This window comes from Triturus cristatus, chromosome 11 (assembly GCF_964204655.1).
Source record: "Triturus cristatus chromosome 11, aTriCri1.1, whole genome shotgun sequence".
Taxonomy (NCBI): Eukaryota; Metazoa; Chordata; class Amphibia; order Caudata; family Salamandridae; genus Triturus; species Triturus cristatus.
Window position 1 is genome coordinate 1,120,994,893 of NC_140594.1, and position 22,275 is coordinate 1,121,017,167.

The 22,275-nt window shown below is 42.4% G+C and overlaps 1 protein-coding gene across 1 annotated transcript in view; it reads right to left on the bottom strand.

Moving 5' to 3' along the window:
- Positions 1-3,032: 3,032 nt before the first annotated feature.
- The window catches only part of LOC146786156 (uncharacterized), a 111,300-nt gene continuing 92,057 nt past the window's right edge, over positions 3,033-22,275 (bottom strand). The window contains exons 4-5 of the mRNA XM_085635678.1: positions 10,219-10,304; positions 3,033-5,928 (exon numbers count right to left, since the gene is read on the bottom strand). Coding sequence (XP_085491804.1) covers positions 5,854-5,928; positions 10,219-10,304 — 161 coding nt within the window. The 3' untranslated portion in view covers positions 3,033-5,853. The remainder of the gene's footprint in view (positions 5,929-10,218; positions 10,305-22,275) is intronic.

Consider the following 22,275-nt stretch of genomic DNA (forward strand, 5'->3'; position numbering starts at 1 on the left):
GCCTGATAGTCTCTGGCATTGTTGCATGCTCAAGAAGCAATATATACAGGTACGCTGATTGATATGCGTGGGTCATGACTTGTCTGTTCATTGAGACCTGCTTTGATGAGTTGGTCCATGTATACTCTTGCCAAAGAGTCACAAGGGAGCAACCAGGTAATGTTTGTAAAAATTAGGCCTGGGCGGTAAATTCCGCTCCGCTCACGGAATTTGGCAATTCTGTGTTCCTCTCAGAACACGGAAGTGCTGAAAATTCCACGATCTGCGGCGTAGCGGAATTTTTTCCTTGTTCACGCTTTCAAAATGTATGTTTGCGCGTGCGGTAGCGACTTACCGGGATCCCTGTGTTCGCCGACGAGTTTTCCTAGCTGGCCGTGTGATCCCGCGAGAGTGTGCGATTGCAATCACGAGCAGGCGGGACAAGTGAAACAAGATGGCCGCGCCAATTGGCGACCGCATGGGCAAGTTCGCAAGATATTTCCCCCTGAGCACACAAACAGCATCCTCAAACAGGAAAAACGCATCGCGAACGGGCGGAACAAGCAATTCCGCATGCTCATGGAATTCTGCGTAGCTCGCGGAGATTTTTTACTGTTTCGCGGAACTTTGCGTAGCGCGACTACACAAATTCCGCCCACCCCTAGTAAAAACATAACACACGTGTAGCATGCATACATGTATGGTACAGGTGGTTATCATTTATCTGAACACTCTTCAGATAAAGCTAAAGTATCGGTAGTCCAGCCTAAGTTAGAAGAGACGATAGTCAGAGAAAGGTGAGAACCTATGCAATTAGTAAGACTGATATTTAAAGAAGAAAGAACGACACAGAAGCTATGTTTATATTGTGGAAAGTCTAGTCATTTTGTTATTGACTGAAGAAACAACCCTAGATCAATTAAGAAACATATCTTGATAGTACTGCTGTCAGCATCTGGCTTGGAATATGCTTACCTTTATGTGCCCTTCCAGCATTTCACGCTATTCTGAACATGCATGTTGCAAGTAGCAGAACAGGATGGGAGGGTACACAGTGTGTGAGCTACCTAGATAGAAGTCTTGTACCCCATTAGGGCTTGCATCCTGAAAAATCTGTGTAAAGACAAATAGGACTACATGTCCCATGAGACCACAGGGCACCCACAAAACTTGCTAATCATGGCAGCCATCTTGAATGCCTAGCATATAAATTCCTCATGCTCGATGGCATCCTTGCTAGGCAATTGGGATAAATACTTGTTGCAGCTTTTATCATGTGTTGGAATCTTTGATATCTTTTCTTCTGTGAAATCAACCAAAGACACGCTGAAGTCCGAGAAGCAACTCACATCACACTTGCAAAGATATGGACTTGCACTTATTTTTTTCACAAAGGAGTCAACCATTAAGATTTCAAACTTAATAGAACTTGTTTGTTTTCACAAGAAGTCAATTATAAGGATTACAAACTCTATTGCTCATGTTAATTTCATAAGATCTTATCCATCAAGATTATGAATTCTATGACACTTGTTTATTCCACAGAGTTTTGTGTGAATACTAATTAATAATTGTAAGTTAATCATGCTGGCACAGAATTAATGTTGTACAGTGCGGTGATATCAGTAACATCTGATATGTGATTGCCAGGAGTATAACTGAGATGTACAATACTAATGGATGCATTTCTTGCTACAGTTCTCAACTTGTTACATTGAGTGTCCACAGAATCTTAGCAAGCTAGTTCAGCATAGTGAAGGCAGCACTCGTCAGCAAACGTTATAACCCTGAGTGTGATTCACTGTTAATATATCAACCTTAATTACACTTCAGTTCAGATGAAATGCTAAATTGGTTTTCATAATTGAGAGTGGAAAACACAGAGAGTGTCATCAAATATATCATTTACTTTATCAGAAGTTAAACTTCAAGGTCCTCTCTACAGCCATACTAAAAATGTCCTTTTGTTTCTCCATATCTATACTACAGCACTGAAAAGTAAAACTAGATGTGCACCCAGGCAGTGTAATGCTATCCAGGGTCTCCGTTTCTCTCTCTTGTCCTATTCATCTTACTTTGTGTGTAAAACAAACCTACACAGTAGTAGTGTCAGGTTAAATACGCTGGAAAACATCATCACTCGTCAGGATTTGGATTGCAAGGTTAGCGTCTCTTGGCAGTTCCAATCGAAAGGCAGAAGCTAGCAGAAACTTAGGGGCCTTATTTAGAGATAGACAGTTGGGTACTCCCTCACACATGTGCTGACTATCCCATCCGCCTTATTACAACTATATTAGGAGATAATTTCCTAGTAACAAGGCAAATGGATCATCTGTCACTATTGCGATGGAGTACCAGTCGCCAATGTCTAAATCAGGCTATAAGTTCCTTGGGCAATGAAAGGAGCTGCCTTATCAAGTGAAGAATTTAAATTAGTTCCCAAATGGTTAGTGAATACTGTGTGGTCTACGGTGGCTCCATAGATAGTTCCCATGACATTTATTTTTTCATAAGGATGGGAGAAGGTGACTTCTGGCCCTTTAGATTCAGAAACGCCAGGAAACTATATGGGCATTAATTTTGCTTAATATTTGCATATTTCTGTAATTAGGAAAATGTTTCTGAGGAAGTCAAGGAAGTTGATAGTGCGTTTTTGTCCTCAGGTCAGTATATTTCCAAACAAATATGAATTTGTTGATATGGTTTTTCAACAATAAAGCAAACTATTACTTTGACTTGCCAGTTCAAAGGGATTTTGGGAATGGCATTCATGACTTTTTGTCAGGGGTAGTTGTCTGACTACACATAAATCTGGTGAGAGTCATTCTTCTATAATACCTGTAGAAAATGGTATATACCCGGTTATTCTTTGTGCATCTTCCTTGCCCCCTTGTTACAAAGAGTCCAGTGAAGAATTTATTAAGAACAAAGCAAACATTTTACCCCTCACATAGACATTATGATTATTAGATTGATCTGGAACAAGGTTATCAATAACTTGTAGTTAAGTGTATGTGCTCACTGAATCAAAAACATAATAAATTAAGCAGTACTGAAAAGAAAACTTCAATAATGAGTTTATTAGGCCCTCCCTGTCACCAGCTTCTTCTCCTTTATTTTTTGCTCCAGAGAAAGGGCTTGAATTGAGACCATGTGCAGAAAATAGAGTCCTTCATAAAATTTGCGTTGAGGAATTGTAGTATTTGCCCCTGGTAGCTGCTTTGTCAAATCAGGTTTGCAATGCAAAGCTTCTCACAAAGCTAGGTGCATCAAGTACAAAAATTCCATAACGAAAATGCAATTTATGTTAAATACCAATTCACAATTTACTATTCCTTATGTACTAAAACAATGCCTAAGAAGGATTATGGATCATTATGATTCATACTTGCTATATAAGAAATGACTAATACAGAATCATTAATATTCACAAATTGCAAATGGCATTCACAAATTGCAAATGTTGCTCTGGCTTTCTGCTTTTGATCAAAAGAGCTTCTAACGACTGTTCCACAATTGTTTATTAGCAAAGAGGTGGATAACTTACCCAGATCTGTTGCCATTTGATCATGTGCAACATCTCTCGACATTTAACAGAGTTCTCCAGTGAACAATAATGTCACAATAGACCTCAAAAAACAAAAAATCATCAAATAAAACAACATTCTTGAATGCTGACTGCTGCTGATTGTTAGAGGTGCTGGACTGGGTAAAGAGATTTGTTTTACTTATCCACACTCAAAGGCTTAACACATAGTCCACTAAGAAACGGAAAGCCTTGTTTGACTTCATATGTAGAGGGTGCTGTAGACAAGTGACAGCCAATTGTAATGGTGAAACACTCTTTTTATTTACTAAAAACTCTGAGTAGCAAATTCTTATTTTGTACAAGTGTGGGAGTAGCTTAATCTGTGATTGGGTCTGGCAATATTGTTTCATCGCCTTGTATCGCATTCATTGTAATGTGGACTTCCAATTTGATATACTGTTGAATAAGACATTGAAAACCACACCACAAAGTATTAATAAGAAATGTCCATATAACTGGATAAAATGGAACTTCTTTTAATTTAATTTAATATTGCATTTGTCATGCAGGGGAACTAGCCATATATATTGGTAATTTAAAAACAAATTGTTCAGTATTTGCTTCTCCAAATGATATGTGTTAGTTTTCATAAATAGCAACACACTAAATTAAATATTATTCACAGTATGTTATTTTTGGCAGTGTTGTTGTGACATGTAAGTGCTAGTAAATTTGGGCTTTGCTGACTATTAACAACTAAAGTGCAAGAAGGGGTATAGAGGAGCCAGCATACTCCATCCAGTCCAATAGGATGTCACTGAGCTTTGATTGCTGAAGGCTCACAATGCATACCCTTTTATTCACTGACCGTGTACCCAAACCACCTTAAGGGCCTCATTTCTCAGATATACTGGCATGATTGGTGTACTGTGGTCTAAGGTAGGCAGATATTGAATTTATTGCACATTTGGGTCATTCTCATGGATGAATTCTGAAATAATTTCCACAAGTGTCTTTTCAGAGTTTGGAGGCAATGGAGAATCTTATAATATGTAGAGGAAGTGCTGAGAATCAAGGTGAATCCATTAGTGAAATTTACTAAACTGTGTCACTCAAATCCAAATCAGATTCTTTACATTCATCCATAGGCTTGTCATACGTGGGTCTGTATGTCTGCCTGATGATTGTTGTGTTGGTGTTTTATGTATCACTGGTAGCTTTGGTAAATATAGATTTGTGTGAAAATATTTTCTGCAAAGGATAATTTACGAAACGTTTTTTGAAAATATTAGTCAGAAAAAAATAGTTTTTTTTAGGTTTTTGTCTTGCAAAATACTTTTATTGCAGGGCTTTTCACCTGTGATTCTTTTCATAGGTTGCCAACTTCTTGCAGAGGGCAGACACCAACTTTTCAAATGTTGCACCCCACAGAAGACTTTTACAATAAAATGTGTCAGGGACTAAAATTTCTTGAATATAAGTGTAAGAATAAAATGATATAGTACACAGATATGGTAATGTAGAAGACACACCTGAGGGCTAATACTTGGCTACAACTTGTATCTGACTCTACTTTATTTACATCATGTGATTTGGATTTCTGATAGATCAATTTGTTATCTGCGTGCCTCTAATTTTAAATGTAACTTACATTTGGTTACATTTGAAACTAATTTTTTGTAAATATTAAAAAAATCATATAACCTAGGCATTTTTTTCCTGCACTTTCATTTTAGAATTTAAATTGGAGTTTTGAAACTGAAATGTTGCTACACCAATATTTGTATTTCCAAATCCAAAAAATGAGTGTTTCAAATATGTGTAGGTTTCCATTAATTTTCAAAATTCTTATTGTGAATTTCACCCAATCCTACATTTTCCCCAGTAGGTTATTGGATACACCAAATTGTTCAGACTAGCGTTTTTACAGGTGGCACTCATAGTGAAGGCTGCAAACCCTTTGTGAGTGTTGTTCTTGACTGAATATTTTTATATGTTAAAAATTATTTGGAAAAGTGGTCAGTTTGTGAAATGGATTGATTTCAAGATGGACGCTCAAGTTTGAACGCATCTCATTATGACAGCGCAACGACAGCAATTTGCCCAGAATTGAAATTTGCCATAAATGTCTTTCAGTTAAGAAAGCATGTCTTCTATATTATAAATAATGACATTGCAATAAAACTGTGATTCACAGCATTGATGCATATGCAGTAGGCGGTGGCCTGTATAAGTTGCAGTTCAACAGCTGTTACGGCACTGTCAGCTCTAACCCAGAGAAGAGGGGTCCCAGCTGTCTCTGTGAAGCAGGCATGTCTTCTTCTTTAACTCTTGTTTCGTCATGTCTACTTGACCCTCCCATACTTCCAGGTCAGCGTCATATTGCTGTCAGGAAACCATTTCCTCATGAACTGGTTCAGCTGCAACAGAGAAACATGGTTGTTGCTTCTTGCAGGGAAAAAATAACCCCCAAACTGAACTTTCATGATACAATAGTTTTTTAATGATTTTTTTGGTTTTCATCATGTTGCATATCAATTCTTTATGCATTTCTTCAATATCATCATAAGTAGTCAATCTTATAAAGACAAACAACTCCTGCTCCGTCAAATACATGTCAAAGCCAATCTGTTTACAATATTAATCTGTTGGGTTAAGTTACATTACTGTGGGTAAGGATAACATCATCTGAGAGACTATAATCAATTATTCATTTTTCTGCTTCTGAATACTACAATTGTCATGTGCCAAAACCTAAAAATGTAGAATGTAATTTATGAGTTGTTTTTTTGTAATCCTCACAATGTCTGATCTAGTTCGTCTTCCATTCCTGCAAGTGGTGTACAGTGGTCCGTTGCTTTCTAGCTAGGTCTGCACAGTAGAAATACCAATACACACAATCATGGAGCTTCTTTGACTAATTTTGGTTCAGGTTTCTCCAGGCTTGCATCCCGTTCTGATATCCCTGCTGCTTTCCCTGCTTAAAGCTAATGGGTCTGTCAGACTATACACGGCCAGGCCTATTTGCGCATCTCTAATTGCCATTTTGTAAGGCAGAGGGTCAGGCCTATTTTGGGTGGGCCTGCATTCATTTCCTAAAAGGTTAAGCTCTTTATTGTGCTATGCTTCTGGAAGGGCATCTCACCAACCACTAGTATTCACATGCAATGCTTTGTTTATCACAGTTTTTGGAGGCACCATAAGACTTTTCCACCAGTGACCAAAAGGTTCAACCAGGGCTGTATGAGGTAAAGATAAATGAGAACGGTGCCAAAGAATGTCCTGGTTGTCACAGTACATTGTCTTAATTTGTATGAGTGAGGCAACTGAAAGTGCAAAAAACGCAAAGCTGAAGAGACATGCTCTTATTTCGTGAGGTGAAATAATGCTTGAGCAGCTGAATTCTGTAGGACCTGAAGTTCATTTATATTTGGTTTTAAAAGCCCTGGTTAGCTATGCACTTGGCTAATCAATTTTAGATCCTATTCCAGCTTTTGCGATGGTAGAACTATGTTACAATGCTAGAAGATGACACATGTTTCACAGCAGCACCAGATGGAAATTAGACAATTCAATGATCCTATTCCATTATCCATACAGAGCTTCTCATTAAACCAGACTCCAGGCATTTTCACTGCATCTTTAAACTTAATAATGGAATATTCCACCCTGAAGGAATGGTATTGATAATTCTGTTTTCTCAACCAATGATCTGCACCTATAATCAAAAACTCGGCTATGGAGGAGTTCAGGATCAACTGACTCATATTCATCCATGTATGAATAGGAGACAAGATTGCCACTATTTTCCTGGCATCAGGTGTTTAATCTTGTGTCAGTCCAAACACAATCTGGGCAATAGCAGCATAGTTTTGAAAGCTCACATCCATGTTGATGAGCAATTCCTTCAATGGCTTATATAGAGATGTTACACAGGAGAAGGGACAAACAAGATCCGTATGGGATCCAGCGCTACACTGCAAAACTTCAACCTTCTCCTGACCTATCATCACTCTGGTTTTCAGTTTGTTAGAGAGATTTGTAGTCAATCTTAATACATATTAGACATCCCTTTTGCTTCACACAGCCTATTGTGCAAGGTGTGGTGGTCAAAGGTGAGGAAAATTGAAGACAACTCAAATGGTAGGTGTCGAAGATGCTTCCATGCATTTCAGCTAAGCTGTGTTTTAACTGGCAAAGCAATATGATGTATGTACTAATATATTATATTGTGGTATATCACTTAAATGACATGTTCTTACCACAAGTGTGTCTCTGAATCACCGCAGAGTACCAGGAAGGGCTTGAGGCAACCTTCCTTGATAGACTTGATTGGAAAAGTGAAGGTTTATGGTGTCACAAATGTGGGAAGAATTAGGTGTGCTCTATGAAGGTCAAAGGTTAGCTTCGGGTGTGTGCTCCAGTTGTGTTTATATGACCCCAATTATGTAAGTGGACCATATCTGCCACCTAGTGAATGGCCTGGTAACCGCCAGGCAGCAGCTCTAAAGGAGAGGGACAGACAGGTTCACAGAGGCTCAGTCCCACGGTCAGTGGCAGAGAGCACTACATAGTGCTCTTCTCCTGAACACATGTTTCTGCCCACTGTAAAAATGGACCAGCGATCAAAAGAAATTGTCACTCTGTTCATTTAGCCACTTCCTTGAGGGCAGAGAAATTACCTTTTGTATCCTTCCTAATCTGCTTTAGCTCTCCACTAAAACACTACTGCCCGGCAAACATTAAATACTGCAAGCAAGCTTAAGAATGAAATAGTGCTTGATGGCACAACCTGAATCATATACAGAGACAACTGATTTGCTCTCCAATTTTTTACACAAATTGTATTCAGGGTAAAACATAGGACGCAAGCCAAATATTTCAAATGAGATTGGGGATTTCAGAGGGGCAGTTTAGACATTTTTCAAGTAATATTCTGTGTTTTTTCTCAAAATAAATCGCATAGATGAATTAAAAAAATACTGTAAGCAAAGGAAACAAAATACTTAAGCACGCATAATAAGTATTGAAAAGTGATATTCTCTCTTGACTTTTTTTTGGCACATTATTATACCCCATTGACAACTGGCCATATTTCATATGCATCCCCAGCAGCCAGTTCTGGGACTCAAGCTAAAACAATTCTGTATCCTTTCTTTACTGTGTTAAATGAGAAATTACTAGTCCCAAAATTCAGTTGCATAGTTGGCTAAAATGCCAGGGCTGGCTGAGAATGGCTCATAAGAAATGGGTCCAAATTGGTGTTCTGCACATATTCAGAAGTTCAGACACTGTAGTTTGGTTCAATTATTCCTTTAAAAAATCTAATAAAATGCATGATGGCAACATACCATTGGTAGCCCAGGCTCAGTAAAAGTGTAAAAGTGTCCACATAGTGACCCTTTATCAGAAATGGGATCTGGGTGGGGGGGCAATGAGGGGGGTTATTTGCTACCTGTATTTCAACCAAGTCGTGAGTGCCAACTGTTGTGATTAATAGTTTATTATGAAATGGCCACTCTGCTTTTTTTCACTAAAAGCATAGCAAGTAGGGGTGAGCGTAACTCACAGAGTTACATAAAACTCAGCGAAGTTCCGCCAACAGGCGTAAAATGTGCATCTCGAGGTGAAATTTGGTGCCAGTAGCGTTAGCAGCACTGAAAAATCAGCGCGAGCAGCACTGCTCAAGTGGAAAATCAAGAGTGGCAGCAAATCTACTAGAACTGCAGCCCTTAGACTGTGACTGCTCATGACTGCATACGTCCAACCGTGTTAGAAAATCACGCTAGGGGATGCCAATTCTCGTTCGTGCTTGCCAACTCACATTTCCTGGAGCCTCGCAAGAGAAATATTCTGCCATGCGGCGACTGGCGGAATTTGGTTGGAACGCGGCATCAAAGAGTAATGCAGTCACCAAAATTCCATCAATTCCACAGGAGGAATGAAACATTACGCCTACCCCTAACAGCAATGTTTTCACCGTGATGCTTGTCAATTTTTCCCAGTTAAGTACTAAATGAACCTCTTGGCCAGACCTTGGAGCTCTCCCTGAGATTAATTCATGCCCCTCACCAATCCCCCGCGAGAGTGCCCGCGTCATAGTTGGAAGAGCTCTGTATTAGTCTGTGCCTATATATTATGAGCAAGGGACCAAGTGAACTTTAGAAATTAGGCCTTAATGTATTACAGAAGGTAATTCAATATTTTTCCCATTTGAATCTCTCAAAACTAGGCGCCTCATTCACATGCATTCTACTATGAATGCATGCGACTCAAGTTTGTTGTACTCCTATTCAGATCTGTTACAAAAGGTTGTTACAACTGTGAATGGGTGCTACTCACGCTTGTTGTACTCCTATTCAGAAGTGCTACAAGAGGTTGTCACAACTGCGAATGGGTGCTACTCACTCTTGTTGTACTCCTATTCAGAAGTGCTAGAAGAGGTTGTCGCAACTGTGAATGGGTGCTACTCACGCTTTTTGTACTCATATTCAGAAGTGCTACAAGAGGTTGTCACAGCTGTGAATGGGTGTGACTGACGCTTGTTATACTCTTATTTAGGAGTGCTACAAGAGGTTGTCACAACAAATTATTTGTGGATCACGTCGAGTATTTGTGTGAAACCAGAATGGAGGAATTAAAATCAAGATTAGGGGGCACTGTGTTTTGGAACATGCTAACCCCATCCACGCATCAAGCCTATTACTTACTTGTTGTAGAATCCTCTCCTTGACTGCAGTGTCTGTGAGATTCAGAAGGGTGGACAATCCCAAGGACAGATGGATGTGGGTTTCACCTATGAAGAGAACAAGTGGAGGACGGTTATTAGACCATGAAATATTTCTAGCCCTTAGCCCAATCAGACATGCCCATATTCCTAAGATCAGCTTTTATGGCCAAACGGCACCATTCATTTCTAATGCATCTATTGTTTGCGATCCCTCACAGATGTTTCGTGCCTTTTAACAGGGATCATATTTATTTACCTGAGTATTTCTTGATCAACAGGAGCAGAAATTCATGCCAGACAACTAGCCCATTCCAAATTTGAGTAGATGTTCGTTAAACGTGAAATACACTATCACAATTGAGCAAACGTACCATATGAGGTTGAATTAGAAACCCCTGTGTTCTCAACAATTCCCTTTTTCCTGAGAATACTTTTGTGTCCCTATTGTCAATTTAGAGGACCTAAGGAATATTAATAAAAGTGTACGCGATGACCTCACATCCACCTGGGTGCCATGCTTCATCATCGGTCCTCCTGCGCTCACCAAAGAATCCTCTATTGGCAGACAGGCCCTTTTTTATGTAGAGGGTACTTACAGGGAGAAAGAGGCAGAGGATTCACATGAGGATTAAAAATCCCGATCACCTCCCCTATGGATATTACACTTCATTGTGTGAGTGGTGAGGAAAAGATTAAAAACAAGAGTATGTGATGTGTAAGACACTGTTATGAGTATGAACAGCTTGACAGGATTCAGCCCTCTTGGGCTTTCTTCAGCACTGAAATCCTGCTTTCCCTTAAACGTGAAAGAACCATGTGGTTGTTCTTGTTACAAATTGATGCATTTTCATTGAAAACCATGGATTCTGAAGCTCCAGGTATTTACATATGGGACCTCCTTAAGAGTCAGACGGAACAGAATTACATTATGGAATTCTGGTCCACATTATTCCAAGTGGGTCATTTTCTCTACACCTGTTTTCCAGATGTGTGTGAGCCTGTCCCAAGTTTAGCACACAGTATTTCCACCCAGTAAATTGACAAGAGGCTTTGGCTGCAGCAGACAAGGTTCATTCCACGTTTTTGTTCTGAATACAATGCTCCACCCTGCCTGAAAACTCCTTTCCCTTTCCTCCATTACTCCCCCATACCCATCCTTCATCACCCACCCTCCTTAAAAGTTCCTACATACTTTTAATACTTACTCAGAGCTGATGGAAAATGCATGTGTTAAGCCCCACGGAATTGGAATTCCATGTGGTTTTACAACTCATAAAATCTTTACTATATGTTTAATCCCCATTCTGTGGGTTTAACTTTTAACTGCATGATACTGGGAAGGATTTACTATACAATCAAGATAAAAACACATGCAACTCAGAATGAGGCCTGTAGTAGTCATCTGCTCCAGATATCCTGGCTAAAGAATCACTGGTCAGCATTGGTTGGAATGGGTGGTGTGGTGCAAACACAGGCCGGGTAACAGTGGCGTAGCTAGCCATTTGGCTTCCCATGGTGGTCCTTGTGTTTGCTGCATTGAGGAGCGGGTGGGGGGTGCTTGTAATTTCCACCCAGAGACGGCAGGTAACAGCGGGGGGAGGCCGCTGCCCCCAAAACTCTTGCTGCCCGGGGTGGACCTCCAGCCCCCTTGCTACGCCACTGCAGGGTAAACAAGGAGTTGAAAGCAACAACATTTATAACGGCCCAGAAATTGAAGCTGTATCTATTACTTTTCTGAACTGGTCAAGTCTCAGGAAATTACTCCATTAAATATAGCCTGATTCCTGTTTATAATCGCCTTTATTGGAGTTCCAACTGTCTCTTAACCTGACCGCCTGACTCATGCAATGCATTAAATAAATTAAATAACGAAAACCACTTGTAATGTTGTCATATGCTTGTCCTTCTGAAAGTTCAAAATGGATAGATAAATTCCCCAGTGGTACTGTGGTTGCATCTATTTACCATATGAAACTCTCAAATTTTTGTTGAATTGAATAATAATAAGCTAAATTTGAAGTGAACTATGGAAGTACCAACGTTGATTTTCAATATTTGAGACTTGAGACCAAGGATGGATGGCTTGAAATATTCCTTCATAGAAAATCAACTGCAGGGAACAGTTTACTCTACGCCAAAAGCAGTCAACCAACACCACTCACGTGGAGTATTCCCTGTGGAGAACTAGCAAGGGCACGGAGGAATTGAAGTACTATAGAGGGTTTGGAATACCCTAAACTTGGAGTGCTAAATTGATTTAGAGTTAGAAGTAATCGAAAGTGTACTTTAAGCAGCAGGTAGACACTCTTAATCAGAGATGATTTACTGATCGAACCCAAAAGTAGGATGCAAATTAGTGATTCCAGTAGGAAGGAAAGTATAGTAAGCCTGATATCCACATACAGCAACCAGTCACCTATCATAAAATGAGGGATACTAAAACATTAGGATGCCCTCAGTCAGGATGGTATGGTTCATAAACATCTAGGGAATATGTTCAGCCTAAGATTCTAAAAAAATAAATTGATACAAGATATGGTGATAAGAAGCTATTTTCAATACACAGCGAAATAATTGTATCTCAAAGTTGGGGAAATGTAAAATCTGCACGCACAGCCCAAATTTGACTCAACACACTACTCCCCATAACAACTAACAATGTATCATTCTCAGGCACATTTATTTACTTTAAAGAAACCCATACAAGTTAACACCAATAAAGACAACACATACCCAGTAGCTAGACATTCCATAACAGTGACTGGACAAAGCTACTATACTTTTGAAGGAATAGGGTTCCTAGAAACACAGATAGGGTGATGTGTTATGGAAGTTAAGAACATTTGACTGATTAATACTTGATCTGGAAATGTGAACGTTTTAGACTCAATTATGGGGAAGAATTACTTTTATTGTAAGACAGGTAGATCTATTATGTAGTCTCTCTTGCTTTATTTTGAACAGCACTTCAGAGAACTCTACGAATCCCATAATCCTGCTCCCCTGGGAAGGAAGTTATTAACACAAACAAAGGACATCTCCACCAATAAATATCAGTAGTCCACACACATCTTCCTCTTTTGTTGCTGCTAGAGGTAAGTACATTACACTATAGATTTATTCATTGCTTGTTTGGTGTTTACACTGAAGATTTGATGTCTTTAGGTCAAAATCACACAGCTGCCTGCCTTTTGGGGCTCTGTGTGAAAATATTACTTTGTTTTGCATTAAGTTAATTTCACACAGGGCTTTGCATGTGAAGATGTTACTTTGTGTCAGTGCTGTGGCGAGTTTGTTTATTTTAGATTGAATTTGTACTCATATGTGAATAATTACATTGTAGAAGGCCAAGGCTGCTGGGAAGTTTTGTCTATGGTCATATACACTGTATTGCTTGTTAAAGAGCAGTCACTTGTCTGGGGAAGTGTTTGGGAAAGCAACTGCCTAGGTTAGTGCACTTTAGTTCTGTATGCTGGTTTTAATATATTTGCTGTTTTGAGGGTTCAAATCCTTGTTGTTTGCTGATAGTTGGCTGCAGTGTTAATAATGAAGAGAATGAGGTTCTTAAGAAAAACCTTTGTGATTTTTTTTTGGATGAGAGTTTGTAATTTTATTTATAAAGGGGTCTCTTCATCATTTAAAAGTATGGCCACTTATTTAGGAAATTTCGTGGCAAATGCAATTACAAGGATTTAGTCCCTTCCTGCAGATGGCAGGCCACATTCCCAGCAAGGGGATTTTTTTTTGTCATGACAGCTAAAGAATGATAAAGAAAAATTATGTTTCTGATGTAGCGCTTAAAAGTTTGAAATCGTAGGGGTGCATTATATTCGCTGTTAGTCGGCACCCGCATATAATCAAATGTGTATTCAGGTATTTTGTGTGCAATGTATTAAGAATTGTGTAACCTATATCGATTTAAATAGAAGTGGTAGCTATGTACAAGCATATTGTGAACGTATTAGAGTAATGCATAGAGTTTAGCTTACTTGAAAACAATGTGGTGTTAAAAAACGTGGAGTTTAGAATTCGTGTCTGTAGACTGTTTAGTTTGACCACACATGAAAGGAAGACGTAAATGTCAATACTGTGATTTAGACATGCTTGTGTAACCGAAGTAGTGGCCAGAATTCGCATATATCGTTGAGGCGAAAGGCCTGGTATTTTCTTATGTTAGCCGAGGGCAATAGGCCAAAAAGGATTTATTCCAGTAGAGGTTTTAGGCTGTAGTAAATTGCAAAGTTAAAAGATGTGAAGTATGTCTGCCTTGCATGATCTCACCCCAGGTGCAAGGACAGTTGCTCGTTAGTAGAGAAGCTCTTTGTTCATGAATTGACTTATGAAGTTAAAGCCAGACATGGGAGTGCATTGGAATGCGCCAATCGTAACTCCTAGTGCGGATGGTGTCTGGGACTCAAGGCCAAGCGATGGACGATGGAACTGGACAGCGCTCTGTGGAAAATTACTGAAAGACGACCCCCGCTGAAGAGGAGGTGCGAAAGGGCGTGTTCTGGGACTTGGGGTTCTGTATTAGGGAAAGCGCCCCGAGGGTGGAGGCAGATCAGAGCAGCCCAGAGCAGAGGAAGGCTAGGCGAAGAGCTAGAGGGGACACCTTAGATCAAGCTCTCTAAGTGAAGACTTCTTAGGAGGTTTCACTCTGACACCTTTTACTCGATTGAGGGTCTCAAGGGATTGCTAAGTAGGGATGTCATTTAGTACAGAGTAGGGACAGAGATGGTATGGTCCAGTGTCCCTAATATCGACATTGGCTTGGTAGTTTTCTACCTCATGCTTTTAGAAATTGTGCTTTTAGTTATTTTTAGCCGTATGCGGATTCTTCGCAGAGTAGCATTTGTGTTAGTGCCTATGTACTTGCTGTGCCTCGTATTGAGGACTTTGTATCTTCAAATCTTTATGCTGATAATAAAAGCCAGAGAGCCAAGAGATTAAGTCTCGAGTCCTTGATTATGACAAATTGCGGACAGCATTTTCTGATAATTGTGTTTATTCCCTCCACGCTATTGGGCAAGTAAAAAGTTCCATCCGACCAGAGTGGGTTCTAGTAGATAATTGCGAGATACTAAAATGGGCCGGAGCAGTTGGTAGCAGAGACGGATGGTTACTTCCGATAGCGAGGGACGATTAGATTAGATAAAGATAAGTGATCCTTGAGGCCCAGAGACGATAAGGGATGGTGAATCATCAGATGGCGAGCAGCAGACGGCAGCAGACGAGCATCGATGGCGAGTAGCAGTGCGGCAGAAAATAGCAGTTCCAGGAGTGAGTATGAACCTAATGAGATGTTGTAGATTGCGGTGTTGATTTGTTGTGTGATGTCTTGCGGAGTTGATGTGTATGTTGTGTGATTGTGAGATCAGGCTGTGAGCGCGCGCAGCCCGGGAGTTGTGGTGTAGAAGACACCTGAGATAGATTTTGTTGACCACCCAAAGGAGATCGTGAGGTACCATCGATCACCTGGACTGAGATAGGGGGAGCGAACGTGTGTGTGTATGGCAACTTAACGCTGGTCGTGGGTTGTTGTGTGCGGATAGGAGTGTCAGTAACCTATCAGTGGCGATTTGTCTGGCCGGACGGGGGCAGACGGGCGCCAAGCGAGGTCAACAAGGTCAAGAGACTGTGGACGAACAGTCAGAGGCTGTGGACGGACAGCCAGAGAAGTAACTTAATCGGTTATTTCAGTGTATGAATGGGACGAGAGCAAGCGTGAAACGTGTTTGGAGAAGGGAACTGCTGCGAACGGAGGAAGGTGACGTCAGAGAGTGTCGCGCTGTGATAGGCCAGTTGGTGTGAGTCGCGCTGTTATTGGAGGATTTAAGAACTAGAAGTAAACAGAGCGCAAGATCAAATTCGCTCATCATGAAGTGTCTTAGGGTTTTGCGAGAATTGTGTAGAGGCGATAGGCATGTGGTTGTTCGTGAGGGAGAAGAAGCCCCTCCCGAGGATACCCCAGCACATTACATGGCAAAGAATGTGGGGTTACATACTATAGTTTGGATCGAGAATTGGCACAAGAATACGCAAGGTGAAGGGGAACTAGCTTTCCCGAGGTATGGCTCATTTAGACTAGCGGTGCTGTACCAGCTGAAGTCGGTGATGGGGTTCTTAAAACCCTTGCCAAGACCGGCACAGTTCGAAGCACTACATGCGTGGATTAGAGCAGCGCATGATAAGGAAAAGGGAAGAAGCCAGGAAAGGATGAGAAAGTCGATCAGGGCATTTCAGGATGCCAAGTGGGACGCAGCGGAGAAAAGATGGAGAGTGCAGACAATTGAGGAAGAGAAACTGTATCCCTTATTGATAGACTCGACGGGGATAAGGCATGTGAAAGCACAGGATGAAGAGAGTGACTCTGATGATGGAGTATTGCAAAGATTGTTGGACGAGAAACCACCTCCTTATAATCCAGATGAAGCAGACGATAGGTGGGGTGAGAGGGAGATGAGGTTACCGGATGCATTGAGGGTACCGGTCACCATTGGACCGATTGTGTCGATATACAGTCCGGAATCGGAGGAAAGAGAGAGGTCCGAACAAGTGGCAGAAAGAACGAGGAGAGAAAGTGAGGAAAGTGGGTTGGAAGGGGCAATGGCCCGACCTCCAAGCCCTGTACAATGGAGTACACCATTGGTAGCGGTGTCAGATACATCTAGGGGCGAAGAGGACCAGAGATCGGTGAGGCCGAAGAATCTGATGGAGTCGAGATCAGATTTAAGGTCATGGGTACCGTCAGAGAGGCATCTGAACCCGAATGTGGGCCAATCGGAGAAAGCTCGGGATAACTTTAGGAGTTATTCTGCTCCTATAGAAGCACCAGAAGAGAGGAGAGAGAAGGAACCAGAATGTGAATATGACGAGAGACATGGAGCAAGTTGTCAGGTGTTGAAAGGAGCCTTGAAGGCAGGCATGATAGACATAGTAAGGCTCAAGGCAGAGGTAGATGAAATCATATATGGAAGTCTACCTCTTGAGAGAATAGTATCCTACAGTCCAGATGAGCTGTTTTTTGTAGCAAAAGATGTGATTCGGAAAGCACGAATGGCACACGAAAAGTTGAGGGGATTGGCGAAGGAATATGAGGTAGACTTAACCAAGACTAGGGTGTTGCAAGGAAGTCATAGGAAGCATTATACAGAGCGAGAGTTGGAGGAGAAGAGGGTTGTTGGATTGAGGTCACATGCTAGAGAACTGGTTCTAGCCATGCGACCATGGCTGATGCTCGAAAAATGGGAGGAGAAATGGTCAAAGAAAAAGACCTCTAAGGGAGCGGAAGGAGGAACCCCGGGCGAAGGGTTGTTATTAGCAAAGACCTTTCCCCTGAGGGAAGTGGCGAATGGAGGATATGTGCATGTACCATGGAGCAGGGGGGATTTGGCATCATTTACGAATGATTTTCCCAGGCTTAGCGAGAAGCCTGCAGATTGGTACAAGCAAGTTGAGCGTTTTGTCAAGATTTCGAAGGTGTTGTGGATAGACCTAAATACCTTATTCGATATTGTGGTTCCGGGAGATCTGTGGAACGCATGTAAGATTGCTGTTGATTGGCTGGACTATGAGCCTGAGAGGAATATGATTACAAATGGTCCGTCGCCAGCGGTGATGAGGCTGTATGAGAAAGTGATTACCTAGTTGAAATCGAAGGTTTCACCTCAAGACATTGATTGGGTGAAAATAGACAGGACGGTGCAGGAGGCAAAGGAGACAGTACATGAGTTTTATGATAGACTTTTGAAGGCTTTTAAGCAGTACAGTGGCCTAGATGAGCTGGAAACGAAAGATATGGGACAGTTTGTGTCTAAGTTCGTGCTGGGTTTGAAGCCCGAGGTTAGTCTCATGATACAGCAGCACTTGATCTGTTGGCAGAATAAGCCCGTGGATGAGATCTTGCGGTACGCCAGGTACTGCACGGATGAGATTGAGTCGAAGCACAAGAAGATGAAAGATAACCTATTGCTCATTCAGATGCAAGCTGCTCAGGGACCGCCGAGTGGGGGTCCAGTGGTAAGGAGACAGGGAAACTATCAGACAGGGAATCAGAATGTGCAGGGTCAGGGAAGGCCGAGGCCCGTAGACCCTAGGACAGGCATAGATGTAGCGATTCTGAAAAAGACGACCGCTTGTCACCAGTGTCACCAGGTGGGACACTGGAGGCGCGAGTGTCCCCTGAACCCCTATAATCAGCAACAGATGGAGGGAGGAATGGTTCAGGTCCCTGGGGCGGAACAGGTACAGACGGTGACTACACCGAGGATGATGCAAGGGGGGACCGGCATCCCGCAAGTGCAGATTCCCCAGCCACCCAGGATACAGAATATACAGCAGGGAGCTCGCACTTATTTGCAGATGCCCATGTTTGAAGTGGGCGAGGAGAGGGATACAGATTTGTTGGCCCGGTTGAGTTTAGGCCAGGATGATGATTGCATACTTAGGGCCATTTTAGAGGTAGATCAGAGAGGACCCTTTGTGGAAGCAGAACTCGATGGACACCCTACTACCTTTTTGGTAGATACGGGGGCTACCAGGTCAACTATAAGATCAGCAGTAGTTCCGGGGGTAGCCCTTTCTGGAGAAAGCATACAAGTGGTTGGAGTGGCGAACAAGAGGCTAGTTAGCCCCTTGACAGAACCGATTCCAGTCAGGATAGGAAACTTTAGGGATCGACATCAGTTCGTGGTGTGCGATTCTAGTCCTGTTTGTTTGTTGGGAAGGGACTTATTGTGTAAGCTCAATTGCACAATCTACTGTACCCCGAAGGGAGTAGAGGTGCAGACAAGGGATGATGACGCGACCTGTAAGGTTGCAAATCAGCGGGTGTGTGTGGAAATGTACCCAGCTTTGACAGTAGAGGAGCTTCCACGGGATTTGAGGGAGTCAGTATCGACTGACGTGTGGGACCTGAGTGGAGAGGAGATTGGCTTAGTCAGGGGAGTGGAACCGGTAAAGATACAGGTTAAGCCAAACGCGGAATTCCCGAGAACCCCTCAGTATAAACTATCACCTGAGACGATTGCAGGGATTAAACCCGTGATCGAGTCTATGATTAGGCAGGGAATACTGGTGGAGATCATGGGTAGTCCATGTAATTCGCCCATTATGGGACTGCAGAAACCAAGTGGGAAGTTCAGGATAGTGCAAGACCTGCGAAAAATAAACGACATAGTTGTTCCATGTTGTCCAGTGGTACCGAATCCATCTGTGATACTGTTCCAGATCCCATGTGAAGCTGAATGGTTCACAGTGATTGACTTGTGTCAAGCATTCTTTTCGATTCCCCTACATGAAGAGAGCAGATTTCTTTTTGCATTTAGACTAGAAAATCGTGTATTAACGTGGTGTCGTATCCCACGGGGGTATACGGAGAGCCCATCGATTTTTAATCAACTCTTGAAGAAAAACCTAGAAAGCCTTGTGTTGCCACAAAACTCTGTTTTGGTGCAATACATTGATGATCTGCTTGTTGCGTCAGAAACGGAAAACGCTTGCAGAACTGATACGATTGCGCTGCTGAACTTCTTGGGAGAAAATGGTCACAAGGTGTCCCCAAACAAGCTGCAATACTGTTTACCTGAGGTACAGTATTTGGGGCACAGAATTGAGAAGGGTAAAAGGAAGGTGTCTCCAGATCGCATTGATGCGATTCTGAGAATGCCAGTTCCCTCGACGCAGAGGGAAGTTAGAATGTTTTTGGGAATGGTGGGTTATTGCCGCCAGTGGATCCCAAACTTTTCCTTTGAAGCGAAGCCTTTACAGCGGCTGACGCGAAAGGATGTAAGTGATCCGGTACCATGGGACGACGACTGTTTGAAATCATTTCTGAGGCTGAGAGAAGCCTTATGTAGCGCTCCTGCGCTGGGAATGCCGGATTACAACAAGGCATTCGCATTGTTCTGCAGCGAAAGAGAAGGTTGCGCATTAGCAGTGTTAACTCAGAATCATGGAGGTGTCCGTAGACCAGTTGCCTATTTCTCAGCTACTCTAGATCCAGTAGCTTCTGCGTTGCCCGGATGTCTCAGATCCATTGCGGCAACAGGTGTCAGCATCGAGAGATGTGAGAGCATTGTGATGGGTCATCCTCTTACTGTACACGTGCCATATTCTGTTGAATTGTTGATGACTAGGACTAAAACACAGCACCTCACGAATAATAGGCTGACTCGTTATGAGCAAGTTATCCTTGCAGCCGATAATGTGATACTGAAGAGGTGTGCTGTTTTAAATCCTGCTACATTGTTACCTGTTCCAAATATAGATGATAATGAAGATTGTGAGGACCATGATTGTCTCGACGTTACTGAACTATGCACCAAACCGAGACCTGACATTGTCGATGAACCGCTCCCAGTGTCAGATGAGATTTTCTTTGTGGACGGTTCATGTTTAAGAGACAGTGTCGGTCGACTGAGAGCAGCGTTTGCTGTATGCACCATCACGGGGGTGGTTGAAGCCGCTTGTTTAGAAGGAGTACACTCCGTGCAGGTGGCTGAGCTCATTGCTTTGACTCGTGCCTGTTTGGCAGCCGACAAGATCCATGTAACAATTTACACGGACAGCCAGTATGGGTTTGGTGTGGTTCATGACTTCGGACAGCTATGGTCCCAGAGAGGGTTTATGACGTCTTCAGGTTCACCCATAAGAAATGGTGACCATGTGCGAAAATTGCTTGAAGCATTGCAAGGTCCTGATGAAATTACCGTTGTTAAATGTGCTGCACACACGAAGGGAAATGATTTTGTCTCATTGGGTAACAATTATGCAGACGAAGTAGCTCGTTTTTGTGCAGAACAGGGATGTAATTTCACAGAGACTTATGTTGAGGAAACTGAGGAGAAAACGGTGTATGATCAGATGTTAGCAATGGCGGACTCATGGGAGGAACTGAAACAGCTCCAGGAAGGGGTCTCAGATCAGGAGCGAGACAGTTGGATACGAGCTGGATGTGAGAAAGGAGATGTGGATATATGGGTTTCGCATGATGGACGAGCAGTGTTGCCGGAATGTTTATTGAATCCCATGGTGAGGTTGATACATGGTGCTGTACATCTTGGTAGAGACGCAATGATGAGAGTGTTTCGTCAGACTTGGTACAACCCGAAGTTTCGGGCAGTGGCTGAAACTGTGTGCCAGAGGTGTGTCACTTGTCAACAAATGAATGTAGGAAAGAGGACAGCTGTGATGTTGAGTCACATAGGGAGGTCAGGAGGACCTTTCAATAGGATGCAGCTTGATTTTGTTGAAATGCCGAAGTGTAATGGGTTGAGGTACATATTAGTGATAGTATGTGTCTTTTCCAGGTGGGTGGAGGCATACCCTACACGCAGATGTGACACACTCACGGTAGCAAAACTATTATTGAGAGAACTCATTCCAAGGTACGGGTTCCCGACGTCCTTTGAATCGGACAGAGGAACTCATTTCCACAGCGAAGTTATGAAGTTGCTTTGTGCTGCTTTGAATATAGATCAGAGGTTACACTGTAGCTATAGACCAGAAGCTTCAGGGATAGTTGAGCAGGTGAATGGAACTCTGAAGGCTCGGATGGCGAAGGTGTGTTCGTCTACGTCCCTGAAATGGCCTGACGCATTACCTTTGGTCCTTATGAGCCTCCGGAGTGTGCCTGATAAAAGGACTGGGTTGTCACCCCATGAAATCCTCATGGGAAGAGCGATGCGTTTGCCTGCAATACCTGCTACTGCTCTGATAAATATCACTGATGATATGATCCTGGACTATTGTAAAGGCCTTGCTGACGTGGTCCGTTCTGTGTCTCAGCAGGTGCAGACAGCAACGGTTCCAGCTGCGAGTGACCTGTGCCACGACTTGTGCCCAGGCGATTGGGTCCTAGTCCGAAAGCACGTGAGGAAGAGTTGCTTGGATGCTAGGTGGCGCGGCCCGTTTCAAGTGATCCTCGTTACGAACACAGCCGTCAAGTGTGGAGGTTTACCGGACTGGGTGCATGCTTCCCATACCCGTAGAGTTCCAGCACCCTTAGAAGATACAGCCCCTCTCGAGAACGAAAATC